Below are 14,312 nucleotides of genomic sequence, written 5' to 3' on the forward strand. Positions count from 1 at the left end.
GCTGCGTCTGGGCAATAAAACGTCTGGCACTTGATCTGGCCAGACCTGCGAGCCATAAGGAAGCTAAAGAGCTGCTCCCGAGGCGTCTTTAATGGGTTCGAGTTGAGCGGCAGAAAAGCAGACCACTTGGGATAGTCTGCTACCCAACGGCATTAGCCCTACCCCTATGTCTTGTGCAAAAAACTTTTAAACTTATGTTTTCGGGCCAGGAAATTCTTTGTTTATCGATTGCCTAGAAACTTTTTGAGAATTATCGTAATCGGTTAAGGTAAGTTTACTCTACCGCCACGCCCATTCACCTGCAATACCGCATTTGCCTTGACATTTTCCCCAACCCCCACATAGGCAAAGAACATTTTACAAAACTTTTCGCAGCAGTTGCCACTTGCACATGGGAAAGGCAATATAAAAACTTGGAGTAGGAGGCGACGAGCGAGGGCAAGGTCTGTAGTCTGTAAGCCTGGTCCCAAAAACGTTTTCAATTAGATAGCATAAACTTTAAATTGGGCATTCTCGGCGATAAATTAGAGTGAAATTAAAACAATTGTTCGCTGTTGATGACTTTGCGGGGCTACATTTCTATAAGCGAACTAATTCCGTGGATAGGCGTGGGTTGCAGACCTCAACACATGGTCGAATGTTAGCTTTAAGACATTTTTATTAAATAGGGATTACAATTCCGACTACGATTGAGCTTTCCTCAGTTGTTGTTTTTATAACTCTATAAACTTGGAAATTATTCCCTGCTATATATGAAACTTGTAAAGAAAATACAATTTCGGTATTAAAGCTTAAGGCAATGGTAAAAATGCCGTTAAAATTCGAAAATAAGTTAGCATACGAATACATATTTTTAAACCTTAATTTTTACTATCCGAAAATCTATTAAAGCTCAAATTACTTATGTTACTTTATGAGTAGTGGGTTCGATTAACACACGTTTGACTGTAGATTCTCTACCAGATGAGTAATTGCAACAGTAGTTACAAAACTCTCTACCTGCGATGTTATTCAAATGCAACAATGCCTGCGATGGCAATGGACTCGCAGCTATTTCGAACCCCATCTGATGATCGCATGTCTCAGGTGCATTCAAGGTGGTATTCCGCCAATCACCCGCCGCTGGGAAACGGATAATGGTCAAGTACACTGCGTGATTCGGCGCACTCCAACTTCAGCTCGGAACGGAGCGGATCGGATCGGATCGGATCGGACGGGATGGGATCGAATGGGATGGGATGGGAGCTGAGCACAACGGGGCTGGGTGTTTGCTTAGCCATTAGCTCAAAGTCGAGAGGCGCACGCCGAAATTGTGCATCAAATTGGGCTCTCGATCGGCGTTGGTCTCGGTTTCCGAACTACAGTGTCTCCCCGCACCAGATGTGGAGTGAAAAGTTTGCACATAAAGCCAGCCAGCGAAACGGGGGGTAAGTCGCTGAGGAGCGGCGGATGAAATATTATTTGTTTATTAACCGAGTGAAAGGCAAGCCGAGTTTGAATTTGTTCCACTGTCTGCTTAATTAAAATCACTAAGAACACATTTGCCGTGCTGGCGACTAAGTGATGCCCTGTAATGAGAAGTATCACAAACCTTCTGACTTTGATAAAAAAAAAGGTATGAACGTGATTATTCTCATTGAAGTACTTGATAAAATTCTTCAATATGTGCTTCGGATATAAAACTATCCGCACCTTGCAGATTTGTAATAATTTTTAGATCCGGAAAAAGCTGAGACAAATAAATTGTAAAAAATTTACCTTTCTAACCTTTGAAAAGCTTTCTTAAACATCTTTAAAAAAATATATGTACTTAAATGACCAGTATAGTCTTCAACTACTTCTTAAAGGATAACTGATGCCTGAAAACGACTGCATCACTTACAGCTTTCAGATGACCTAAATAGAACCTGAAGATGAGGACCACCATGTCCAGCTTGTCAAGGCTACTAACTTTCCCTTTAATTTCAATGCTAAATTTATTGTTATCCCTCATATTAAGACATCCAAGATATATATACCTCAAGAGGTCTCTGTCATTTACCTTCCAACAAATCTTCGAGTACCGGGTACAATTAACTCCAAGCCTAGTCGCAGACCCTAAGCAATGTCAACGAATTTATGGCTGATTCTGGGAAACTCACGTTTGCCGGCCGCTCCGCTGACTAATATATCCGACCAGAGCGTTAACACAGTTTAAAAGCCACTAAAACGAGATGGGGGAGATGGCTCAGGGAAATGGGCGGTTGAATGGAGAGCGTGTGTGTCAGCACTTTTCACATTCGTCGTACGTGCAGCCAAGAGGAAAATGCAGCTGTCGACGGAGTCGCGCTGGAAATTCTTTTCCAGCTTAGAGCAGATCTTAGATAATCCGTAAGCTGAAGTCTGGCTGACTGAATGCATTGCCCATTTCCCAGCTAATTGAAATTCCTGGAAACTAAATCAAATGTTAGATGAAATGCTCCACGCAACTGGTTCTCACTACGCATTGCTCCACTCCACTCCCGGATCACTTTGGAACGTTTGATGATGTGTGGCATGCGCAGCTGAGCCCCAGCCCGAATCCGAATCCGATTCCGAATCACAATCCCAATCCAAATCTCATCTCGCGCCTCATCTATGGCATGCCAACGGAACATTAACGCGAGATGATATATATATAGCAAGACACTGCGGAGCCAGTGATCTGATCTCTGCTCCATTCTCTACCAAAGATGGCCCAGAATCTACGACTGGGAGCTGCTGCCTCAAATGCATTCCATTCATTATGATTACTATTAAATTAGGAAGAACGGGAATTCTTTTTCTACTCCTTTATTTTCCACTTCATCTTTCGTTCTGCAGCTCCGTCTCAGATGCGAATCATTTTCGTTAGCACACTGCGCTCAATCGACGGTAATTATTTACGCCGATTTCAGTGTGCAGCTAATGCCGCAGCCACAACACCAACAACAGTGCAATTGTGGCACGAACTCCGCGCCGATTTACCCTGATCTCCTCCTCCTCCTCCAAAAATGTTAGACAAATGACTTAAGTTAGCGGGGAAATGGTGGATCGTAGAAAATGTATTGCAACAATCGCAGCTAATGCGGCACGTAATAATTTGACGCTCTATGGCCGATTCGTAATAAATTTTACAGAGATATAAAACGATCGTATACCAAAATTCGGTCAATAAACCAAGTTCAATTGCCTTTACAAAGTATTTTAACGATCTTGATCGTTCTCAAAATTACTTAAAACTTGCTAAGATCTAAAGATTGGTATGTTTTAACTTGACAAATTGATGTAAATTTAGAAGGAGCTACTATTTTTAAAAGGAATTATTTCGTAAGAAATTTACACTTTTTAATAGTCAATATTGGGCGAAATGGTAATTTATCCATTAAATGCATAATCCATTAAAAGTTAAATATATGGTTTTAAGCCCCAAAATCACACTCCTTCTCGCAGTGTTTGGACTGCATATCAGGCACAATCGATCATGTTTGGTGGCTTCCCCATCTAGCAACTGGGACAGACATTCCTTTTCGGCTAACAAAATGTGCAAAATGCAAATTCACCTCACCGGGCAGTCAATCATTTCCACTCATCAATCAATCAATCAAATTCGCACCACACCAGCAGCTGCGAACGCACATATCGATAGATCATGGCTCCAAAGTCCGACATCGATATTCCCCAATTGCACATAAATTGCAACTGACATTTTCGCAATTCAGATAACAAATCAAATAAGGAATCTCAATTTAGTGACTTCTTTGGTTGATTTTAATGGCGTTTCCTTTGAACCTTTACTCAAAAGACTATATGACTAAGGCCAAGTAGACCATTTGTCTTCCTTATTTTAATTTTGAAAAGGGACACAAAAAATTTATAAGCTTTTTTGATTTTTAAAGTTGCAATTAAACTATATATTAAGAACCAAAAAAATCTTTTAGTTTTTATCGACATTCTAATAACTTTATTTACTTAAACATTACATTTTACATGCATTTAACCCTAGCTAGCTTCAAAGCGACACCTAGCGCATATGCTATGTACTATGAATCGGGCTGCCAGATGTCAGAAACGGTGGCGCCACCAATTCAAGTCTACAAATTCTCCCGTTAAGATGGCGCCAGTGATGAGATCCATAAACGAATTTCAAAGCTAAATTTCTAAATTGTTTATTAAACAGTAAATCTATTTTAAAAAAAATTTCAAATCAACTAAATGTTTTTAAAATTTATAGAAGCCATTTGTTTTTTCCTTATCTTTATTTATTGCCCCTAATTCGACCCTCAACCCCTGGGCTGCCTGCATGCTGCGTCAATAAATGAACTGGTTTGTGTGTATTTACCCAGCTCCATATGCATCTGTTATCTTGACCGACTGCTATCGGCTCACTTTGCTTACATCCGCTTGGATTTATGGGTAAGACGACAATAACAATAATCGAGGAAACCCGAACTCAGTTTGTAAATCACAAACACATAGGGGTTCCAAAACAAACAATTGGAACAATTTTGGGCTTAGGACTGATAAACTCATCATATCGAAGGGTTTTTCGCCCCCTGATGAAGATGCCCCATAAATACCCGCATTTCGATTTCTTTTGTTTTTCAATCAACGCTGGCTTGGAAAATAGTTCCAGGAATTAATTACCGATAAGGGGGAGAGAAGCAGAAGTGGGGCACCTGCCACACAGCCGGTTCTCGTGCGATTCTCCCAGAGCGACAAAAGAATTTAGCAGAACGGAAGAAAGCGTCGATGGGCTGGACTCGAGAACCTGTTTTGCAGATTGTTTCTGGAATCGGAATCGACAGACGACCTAGCTGCGAACTGCTGATCACTGATCGCTGATCCCTTGGCCGCGATTTGAGGAAGCCAACGCATCTCCTTCGATGGTGCTCCATCATCTCGGGGACCACTTGGCACAAATGACGCGGCACAAAACGGGGAGGAGCCTGCGTTGGGATGAGGATGAGCTGTCAGAGGCCATCGGTGGCTGTTCTCCGCTCACTGTTTGCATGCGAATCTCGGCTTCTCCATTTCAGTCCGAGTGTCAAGAGTGAACGAACTTTCGGGGCAAGCCGCACAAACACAAACTTCTCTTGTCATCCTCATAATAATCATCATCTACAGTCAATGGACTTGGCTTAAACTTGGATCGCTCCACACTGCAAGTCTCGCTATCTAAACAGCAGCTGTGCCAATGATCTGGCACAAAAGCGGGACTGCCTCCCTCCCAGAAACGAACGCACGCTATATCACAGCTTTTAAACAATATGAAACAAACATTTATGCACCATGTATCCAAACAAACATATATGTGCATTCTCAAGACAGTGGGTGATCGCTAAATGAGAACTAATTGGCTGCTGAGACACAGTTTCAATTAATTGCTTGTCAAAATAACTCATTTCAAGACTTGCAGACATAATATTATATACTTTATATAGATATTTAAAAATATTATAAAATCCTTATAAGGATTAAACACTGTAGCTGATATGAATTTATGAATTGTGGCCTGGTTAAAAAAGTTAACTTTGACTTATGGCCAGTCGAAGATCGTTTCGCGAGGGGCGTTGTCGGAACAAAAAACAATTTGCATGGAATAACCCAGATTGTGGCCATTGACTCGTTGGATAGCATTTCTCATTTCCAGTTTCTTCTTCGCGAAAGATCTTTAAATGATCTCTATGCAACTGGGCCTGTGTTATGGGAGTTATGGCCTGACCAATTAAGCGTAATTTAATTCATTCCCAGAAGATCTGCAAAAATCAGCGAATAAATTTTCGTCTGGGGTGTGTCAGTCTCTCGAGAAGTTTCGAGAGACAAAAGAATCTTTGAATATATAAATGTACTCGTGACAGCTATATAATATTAAAAAATGAATGCTTAAACACACTGGATTTAAACACAACATTCCAAATTTCTTCCAGAGAAAGTTCTAGTGCCCAGAAGAGAATCCTTGATCCCCGGCTGTCTGAGAGGTTTTGATACCCCTCCCATTATTCGAAGAACATGCTTAAACTGAAATTGATTTAATTTGTGCAAAATCCCGGGGCATTGCAATGCTGAAACCAACCCTCAGAGAGGGTTCTATAGGTGGTGGTGGTTGCAGTGGCACGGAAACCCCTGCCGCCGAAAAGTGGAGTAACAAATTCACTTTCACAAATCCCAATCCCAGTCAGCTCCTGCTCCAGATCCGCCCAAGGCCCTCAGCCAGTGCACTTGCAAATGCAGCGACATTAGCAACCCTTGCGAATCCTTGCCTCAATTGCCTCGCTTTTAATCCTTGGGGGATTTCCTTTTTGCAATGGGGGTGGCAGCGAGGGTCTGTCGCCGTCTGTCTGATTTCAAGGTCCAAAAGTCAGCCGACAAGGGCAGTTTTGCGTTTTCTGTTTGTGCCTTCATTGGCATTGGCATCGGCATCAGCATCGGCATCGGCATGCAGGTGGTAGCGGGTTAATCGCATAATTGAGCAGCCCAGGAGCAGGCGACGCACTCATCAGTGATTCACAGCCAGGCGAGCGACGAGCGGAGCGACTCGTCTGGCTGCAACAAAGGAATAACACACCCTGTTCGAGTCCCACAAAGAAATCGCCGTGGAACGTGTGAAGCCTGCCGATGATTGTGGATACGGGCTAAGGCGGCCCACAATGCAAATATGCACAACTTATAAATACATCGGATCCGAGGCTCTGTGTGGGAGCAATTCATTTAACCCGAGTCGGGCCAGCTGGCGAAACTGCAAATTGCAACAAAGAGCGAGGCTGGAGAGAAAATTGTCTGAAAGGTTTTCCATCAGCGGCGCTGCTGAGTCAGGGATCCGCGTCTCTGGATCCAAGGCAGCGGTTCAGCAATAAATTCATAACCAAAGGGAGTTGGGGAAGCTGAGGCATATACACTTGCGGTCGGAATAATAGCGTAGCTAATTGAACTTACGCACATCAAGGTTCTTAATTTCACACCCGGAAGATTTCTTGGCAATTAAATTAACTTCTCCTTGTTACTTGGTAAGAACTCTCGCGTGATGGAACTAAAAGCATTGAGGAGAAACGGTTTTACATTGAACAATCCTGACGATTTTCAATTAAGATGGGATTTACTGTTTTTGAAAGCCTTTTTTATTTCAAAACTTTAAGAAATCGATCACTTATCGTTATAGGCTTCACAATAATATCGCTGGTAACTGAAGCATTATTTGTAAACCACTTTTACCACGAACTAGTTGTGTTTATTTGCCTTGCTATTTTTGTGACCGCCCCTGTATAGACAAACAGAGGGCGTAGAGCAAAACCATAATGGTAATCGCCCATGTACAATAACAGCCAGAAGGCAGACTCGACGCAAACAGATCGTTCTGCAAATGGCAAGCTGATGCAGATAGCTATGCAAAACGGGTAATCCAAACGGCCGGCCTTATAAGGCGGCCAATGGTCCAAGCCAACAAGAGACGAGTTATTACTTAACAACAATTACCGAAAGTGAGCGCGAGTGTCTGGCTTTGTGTGCCCAATTATAGAGGAAATGTTGCCGAAATTGTCACTCAATGACTCGACTTCCTTGGCGCAGATAGAAGACACAAAGAAAAGCAGCTGTCTGCTCAGTGGAGCGTTTAGCATTGGCCCCGCAGACAGCCTTGGGATCCGCTTGTACGGCACCCAGTTCAATGGGGTTTATGTACTGGAACTACAGCCAAATAAGGACAAAGCAGTGATGTTAACATGGACTTACCTGCAAAGAAGAAAGAGCAAACAAAAAGTTAGTTAGTTGAGGGCTTAAGTTCTTACTATTGTGGCCCACACCATTTATCATTTATCAATTGGGTTGCTTTTTGGGCATGACTCACGGCTAAAGAATGAAGATCCCCCGCTCACAAAAAACGTGACTCGCTAGGGCTTCCCTAATTTACACAAAAAACCATTTATCTGCCAGGCCCACCCTGACCAACATCAAGAGCAAATGCATTTGGAAAGTGGCAGGGGAATGGAACTGTGGCAGATACCGAGGACGGAGGACGGACCACATGACAGATATGTCCTACTATGGCCTCCGTCGGGGTTGCTTATCGTGGGTTGCATGCGTCAGTGACAAACTAAAACTCCTCCTTTGCCAATACACTTTGAAAATCGTCCTAATATATTTTTAATTTATGTTTTAATTTTAAATAAACTGGGTAAAATGTCGATTTATTTGCAAAATATATAAAATATACACATAGCTCTTAAAATAAACTATTAAGTCAGTTTGTGGGGTCCTGTAAGTTAACTATATTAGCTTTTTATTATAATGCAAAAATGTCGACCATTATTAGACAAAGAACTTTTGTTAAGTGTAGATCTAGCACTGTTCCTATGCTGGATTAATGTAGGCCCGTCTGTCTGCATTTTGGGTGCGGCTGACTGGCTGCATTCTCCGGCTGTGCGGCTTTCTCTGGAGGTTATGCCGGGAATTAGACCCATTGACTCATTCTAGGGCTGCGCCCAGACCCAATCCCAAACCCACTGCTGGCCAAACTAGTCGCGGCTAGGCAATCAAAATCGACATTTAGTTTTACGGCGAGTCAAACAACAACAGCGGCAGCAGTCGAACATGCAATGTGTCCAAAGTTCAATGCACTTGCCACTCAGCCTCAAACTTCGCTGCAGTGGCTTCTTGGCCAGATACACAGGCATACTCGCAGATCGCGTGACTATAGTTAAATATAGTTAAGCACCGAGTATGGCACGTGACGATATTGGGGCAGAAAGTATCCCCCATTTCGTGGACATGGGATATACCGGGAAAACTACAATTTGGGAGGCCGGTGGGCAGGAGTATGCCCTTAATCACTGGCCACCACTGTGGCAGGCAGGCGAAGAAGAATTGAGAACGCCATCGATTTCAATTGCAATTACTCATCATCTATCGCGGCAATTACCCGTATTATGATGATAAGTGCGAACCGAAACAGCTGCTGGCAGATTTTAATGTGACTCAAGGAGGCGATTTGGAGCAGTATTTTCTTGTTTAGCTTCTTTACTCATGGAACCCGGAACATCAGCAAAGGTCAAGAACGGGAAAGCTGGTGCTATTTTTAAGACCATATGTGTTCAAAAATAGCTAAGGAATCGGCCTGTTTAATGGAATTTAAGGATTATAAATAGTTGAACATTTTTTGGGTTCTGGTGCTACAAATTCCCAAACTATTTTTAATCAATATTGAATTAAATCAGCCAGTTCATTTTGAAATAGAATATACTTTTTTATATGGGCATAGAGAGCAATAATTTATATGGCCTTTTAATTGTTTTATAGGTTTGTTTAACACAGCAATAAGTTTACAGACTATTTATAACAGTTTTTACGTACTAGACGATTACTAGAAAAGAGTGTTTATCTACAAGATGAACACGAATATTTTTGTATATCGCCATGTAATAAAAATAAACTCTTTATTGATCGTAACATAATCTAAATATTGTAGAAATTGGATTATTAATATGTTTGTAGAGAAAACTACAAACTACTACTACGGTTAATGATATTTTAATAGGTCCAAAGTTTCGAGTGAGCTCTGTACAGTTTTCTATCCGATTTCCATCTACTTCAGCTATTTTCCCCAGCTGGTAGCTCTATAATGGAGTGATGACCAATTTGAAAACTGGCACAGAGAACGAAGACACAAAAACAAGCGCCACTTTGGTTGCAGTCATAAAAGCGACAGTGGTGCGGGGTGGGTTAAGGTTCGAGATGTCCATCGGGTGATATATGCTATTGTGGGTGGGGGTGGGGAAGGAAAACTAGCACACTTGCTGACATTGCAGTGTGCACTTAACTAGAACCACCACTGTGCACCAAAGCACACACGCACACAATCATACATATGCTTATGCATGTACTAACTGCTAAAAATGGTCAATTTTCCCCAGTTGCAGCTGAAACAAAGTCCTGTTAACAGCGGGGGTTACACATATATCAAATATCGGTTGTTAAGGGCGTTTTCTGACGAGTCCATAACAATAAGGGAGATGGAGTAACAACCTCAAATCGAATAGGAAAACTCTCCGATCCAAAAGAACAGTTAACCCATTAAAAGATCAATACGCGCATAGTGCAAATTGGGAGGCGAAAGCGGAGAAGGAATTCGGAACGGAAATGGGGAATAGAGTTAATGGAGGAAGCACACAAAAAAGCAACGGAACGATAAAAAAAAAAGTAAAAAAGGGAGCCAAAGAACGGCACTAAGCGTTGTTGCTGGAAATCTGCAAATCCTAACCAATACAAGTGCAAACGCCTACACACACACTCGGATTATTTAAAAAAATGCCGGCAACTGCTCGGATTTACTTACTTGCTGCTGGCCTGATTATCGGTACAATCAAAATTGGAGATCATCTTGCTGTTTAGCCGTAATTTGACGCTTGGTAACAATTGAATAAAACTGGCACACACGCGATGACGTGAAACACACAAAATGCAAGTGGGAAATGCACACAAAACGGAGAATAAGAGTCCAAGAGCAGATGCCGCGGCACGTTCGTTCAGTTCGAAAGGCGAAATAAGTGTGGCCGTCACTGAGCCTTTAGGTCATACCGTCGGCTCAGAAAAAAAAAACCTAAAAAACGCCACAGCGGCAGGGCCGGAGCAGGAAAATACTTATAGGGGGGCTCACTTATTTTATTCCGAATTCTATCGGAAAATCACCGTTACTATTTATTATTGTACAAAGATATCATATACATTTTTTTTACTCTTCCTCAGAAAATTTTGTTGTTATTAGTTAGGTCTAGAATATAAAAATTGTTCATAGGTAATAATCGTTAACATAATTAGATTCCACTTCCCCACTTATGTTAAGCCTTGGTAAGTAACACGATCTATTCAATGTTTATGGTAGTCAAATAATTTTAAAAATTTGTTTGTACAAATAATTAGAGTTCAAAAATATTATCAAGCTAACAATTGACTTAAATAACACATTCTGTTTATTTATTTAAAGAATTTTTAATTTGTATAAAACAGGAAAAATAACAGTTAAAAAAACTGGTATTTTCTATTAATCTCTACTGGTATATTTTCACACATTAGTTACGGTCACACAGATTATTATAATGTTAGATTTGTTGTTTTGTTTACTACCAATTTGATTTTAAAAATATTGGCTAACTGCCGACTTGCATCCAATTTCTGGCCAAGATGAATATCACCAGCTCCCCAAAGGTGTTGATGAAGTGTCGGATTTGCCTAGGCGATTCTGAGGAGCAGACAATGAGTTCTCTTTTTGACGATGAGGCTGAAAACGATGACCTGCTGATCGAGAAGGTTGAGTTCTGCTGCGGCATAAAGGTGAGAAGAATAGCAAAAGTAGTTATATGTCACGCTTTACCACTTCAATCACCTGCAGGTTCGTCAATCTGCCAAGATGCCAACCAAAGCCTGCCACAGCTGTACCGAATTCGTTCAAATGTGGTGCAACTTCCGTCAGATGTGCCTAAACTCACAGGTGTACTGGGAAACAAGTTTTCCTGATTCGGAGAGACCGGAGGATTTGCTCCAAGCCAGCGACGGCGAGTACATGGAGTATCTGTACGAAAAACTGCAGCTGAATTCGGGCCTTGAAAACAATTACCAGGAGGAGATCAGCCAAACGACAGAGGAAGAGCAACAACTGGAGGATAACGTGCAGGAAGTGCTCGATGTCAACGGGTACATTATAGACGAACAAATCGAAGAGGAAAATGAGACCGTTAAGGAGAGTCCTGAACAAATTTTGATTTCCCACCTGGACGCATACGTTAGTAATCCAGAAATGGAAGAAACCATTGAAGATAAGCTTGTAGAGGATTCTTCCCTTCTAAACGAGGAGTACTATGAGGTCGACTACGAAGAACTCCACGAAGATGATTTTCTTTCAACCTCACCTTCGCCGGATCCCAGCCCAAAAGAGGACCCACGCAATTCAGGACGGTTCCGCAAACTGGGAAGGCCCCGCAAGCCGGACAGCGAACTTAAGTTCAAGCGGAAGGAGATCAGCGCACAGGGAAAGGCGACCAAGTCAAAGATAGAGGACAAATTAGTGTGCAACCTGTGTGGCAACGTCTTTTACAAGAAATCCATGTTCACAGCTCATTTGATGACCCATACGGAATATAAACCACACCAATGCGAGTAGGTCGAAAGTGTATAAGTTTTCTATTTGATTTCCGTTGAGAAAATATATATATGTGCTTTTCAGAATCTGCAACAAAGCCTTTCGTCAAATGGGCGAGCTGCGAGCCCACATTCGTCGTCATACCGGCGTTCGTCCTTACAAATGCATGTATTGCGACCGCCACTTCTACGACCGGAGCGAAAGGGTTCGCCATGAGCGGGTACACACAAATACTCGACCTTACGCCTGTCAGGAGTGCGGCAAGACCTTCACGCACACAGCCATCCTCAAGAATCACCTCCTGGTGCACTCCGGCGAGAAAAATTACAGGTAAGAAGGAATACTCGAGTTACCTAGAAGCAAAAATCTAATGACTTCCGTCCTTCAGCTGTGACATATGCTCCAAGTCATTCACCCTGCTGCATCAACTGAAGGCCCATTTGCAGACCCTCACCCACCGCAACAAATTGGAGAGCTCCATACCCAACTCCACGGACTTCACGCAGAGCTAATGCTCTGCCATTTTTTTTTTCTAATTTTAGTTAGCAACAAGTATTTTAGGCTAAAAAACAGACACATTTATCATAGATTTATATTTTTTAGCTATGTCATCAGGTCGCTGTCCTCGATAACTGCCGTCACACCTAGATAGTGCGCATTCGTCTTCTCGTGCGCCGTGAGCTGGTGTTTCAGACGAAAAGCCTTGTCGCAAGTGAGGCACTTGTGCGGCTTATCAGCACTGTGCAGAAGGTAGTGGGCCTTGCGAGAGGTGGAAAGTGAAAAGGTTTTTCCGCAAATGTTGCAAGCATAAGGTCGTTCATTCGTGTGCATGCTAGAAAGGATATCAAAATGAGTAAATATTAAAAATAGTTATAGTTTGAAAAGCTTAGGTATTTTTGTTAACTATAATTATTAGAGCAAATAAAAGCAGAGGAAAATTTGTTAAAAATAAATTGGTCACAAGAAAAATGCTTTGTAAACGTTGCAAATTGTGTGTTTTAAAGGTAAAAATGATCAGTTTGAGTATGGTACCATACCGTTCGTGTTTGCGATGAGTGCTGCAATCTGCAAATCGGCGAGTACAATATGAACATTTGTAGGGCTTTTCACCGGTGTGTGTTCGCATATGAGTTTTCAGGTTGCAGGCCGCTCTGAATGTCTTTCGGCACACCCTAAAGCAAACATCTTTTAATATCCTGATTTTATAGATTTGTTTTAGATACATACTCGCACTCATAGCCCTTCTCATTGCGGTGAAATGTCATGTGTACTTTGAGCTGTGAGAGATATGCGTATGAATTGTGGCATATCCTGCATCTATACTTGTCAGGCACACAGACCACACCTAGATCAATATCGTATTCTGGGGCTGGCTCTGATTTCTGGGACTCCTCACTGGTCTCCTGCATGCTGTCTATAACGACGGTGCCGTCCTGGGATGAGCTTTCCAAGTCATTGTCATTTATGCTGTCCTTGACTGAACCACTGATGATGTAGTCTTCCAGGATTGTGGGTTTCTCCTTATCCGTATTGACGTTTAAAACGTAAACGAAGTGACCTGCCTCCTCCGGGGACGGGGGTTTTTTTGTGGGTACAGATTCGACTGATTTGGCTTTCGTTTCCCGGCTTTCCTGGCATTGACTTTCGTCAGTCTTGATGACTAGGGGCTTCTCTTCCATGAGTCTCTCTGAAATATTCTGCTTTCTAGCACGCTTTCTTTGGCTAACAGGCGGATCCTTATTTTCAATGGTCTGAAAAGACGCTGCCGAGGACATGGTTTGGCGCACAAGGCTTCTTAGGTGCTCGTCGGACCTTTTGCATTCGCTCAGGAATCGATCTACGTCCTCCAGCCTGTCTACACAATCCGAGCAAATTTGATCTGGCAATCCATCATCCGGTTTCACCTGGTCAATAAGTATTTATTAAACACAAAACTAATCTGGTATCGTCATGAACTCACAACTATGCCTGCATATAAGAGCAACTGCTTGTATGCCTCGGATTTGAAGAGGGACTGCAGCATGAAGCCTTTCTTGGCGGTGCAAGTGCGACACATGCTCCACTTAATGCTGATTTCCATTGATCTGTTTGTTTCAGAATTTCCTCCTTGGTATCCCGTCAAATTCCGATTCAAATGCCAGAGCTGGGCATTGAAAATATTAGAGCTGTCAAGTACGCGATATTAGTA

At 42.2% G+C, this 14,312-nt stretch overlaps 3 protein-coding genes across 5 annotated transcripts in view; 1 reads left to right on the plus strand and 2 right to left on the minus strand.

The window, feature by feature from the left end:
• The window catches only part of LOC128253557 (microtubule-associated protein Jupiter), a 30,178-nt gene extending 19,628 nt beyond the window's left edge, over window positions 1-10,550 (minus strand). For 2 of the 3 annotated variants that reach the window (XM_052982088.1, XM_052982071.1), the window contains exon 1: window positions 10,325-10,550. In XM_052982088.1, coding sequence (XP_052838048.1) covers window positions 10,325-10,368 — 44 coding nt within the window. In that variant the 5' untranslated portion in view covers window positions 10,369-10,550. The remainder of the gene's footprint in view (window positions 1-10,324) is intronic. The other variant, XM_052982097.1, reaches the window with a different exon arrangement.
• A 499-nt stretch (window positions 10,551-11,049) lies between these two features.
• LOC128253423 (zinc finger and SCAN domain-containing protein 12) lies at window positions 11,050-12,646 on the plus strand. Its single transcript, XM_052981804.1, has 4 exons — window positions 11,050-11,319; window positions 11,378-12,141; window positions 12,209-12,454; window positions 12,513-12,646. The coding sequence occupies exons 1-4, from the start codon at window positions 11,170-11,172 to the stop codon at window positions 12,634-12,636; spliced, it is 1,284 nt and encodes a 427-aa protein (XP_052837764.1). The 5' UTR covers window positions 11,050-11,169; the 3' UTR covers window positions 12,637-12,646.
• An 81-nt stretch (window positions 12,647-12,727) lies between these two features.
• LOC128253444 (zinc finger protein 544) lies at window positions 12,728-14,301 on the minus strand. Its single transcript, XM_052981835.1, has 4 exons — window positions 14,085-14,301; window positions 13,352-14,028; window positions 13,162-13,296; window positions 12,728-12,956 (listed from the first exon to the last, which is right to left on the minus strand). The coding sequence occupies exons 1-4, from the start codon at window positions 14,202-14,204 to the stop codon at window positions 12,728-12,730; spliced, it is 1,161 nt and encodes a 386-aa protein (XP_052837795.1). The 5' UTR covers window positions 14,205-14,301.
• Window positions 14,302-14,312: the final 11 nt, after the last annotated feature.

Source organism: Drosophila gunungcola, chromosome 3R (assembly GCF_025200985.1).
Source record: "Drosophila gunungcola strain Sukarami chromosome 3R, Dgunungcola_SK_2, whole genome shotgun sequence".
Lineage (NCBI taxonomy): Eukaryota > Metazoa > Arthropoda > Insecta > Diptera > Drosophilidae > Drosophila > Drosophila gunungcola.

Bases quoted from the DNA above. Each gene is read 5' to 3' on its own strand.
- LOC128253423 (XM_052981804.1), top strand. From the start codon at position 11,170: ATGAATATCACCAGCTCCCCAAAGGTGTTGATGAAGTGTCGGATTTGC. The intron at 12,142-12,208 runs GTAGGTCGAAAG...TGTGCTTTTCAG, and splicing joins TATAAACCACACCAATGCGA to AATCTGCAACAAAGCCTTTC. The intron at 12,455-12,512 runs GTAAGAAGGAAT...TCCGTCCTTCAG, and splicing joins TCCGGCGAGAAAAATTACAG to CTGTGACATATGCTCCAAGT.
- LOC128253444 (XM_052981835.1), bottom strand. From the start codon at position 14,204: ATGGAAATCAGCATTAAGTGGAGCATGTGTCGCACTTGCACCGCCAAG. The intron at 14,029-14,084 runs GTGAGTTCATGA...CTTATTGACCAG, and splicing joins TCTTATATGCAGGCATAGTT to GTGAAACCGGATGATGGATT. The intron at 12,957-13,161 runs GTATGGTACCAT...TATCCTTTCTAG, and splicing joins ACTCATCGCAAACACGAACG to CATGCACACGAATGAACGAC.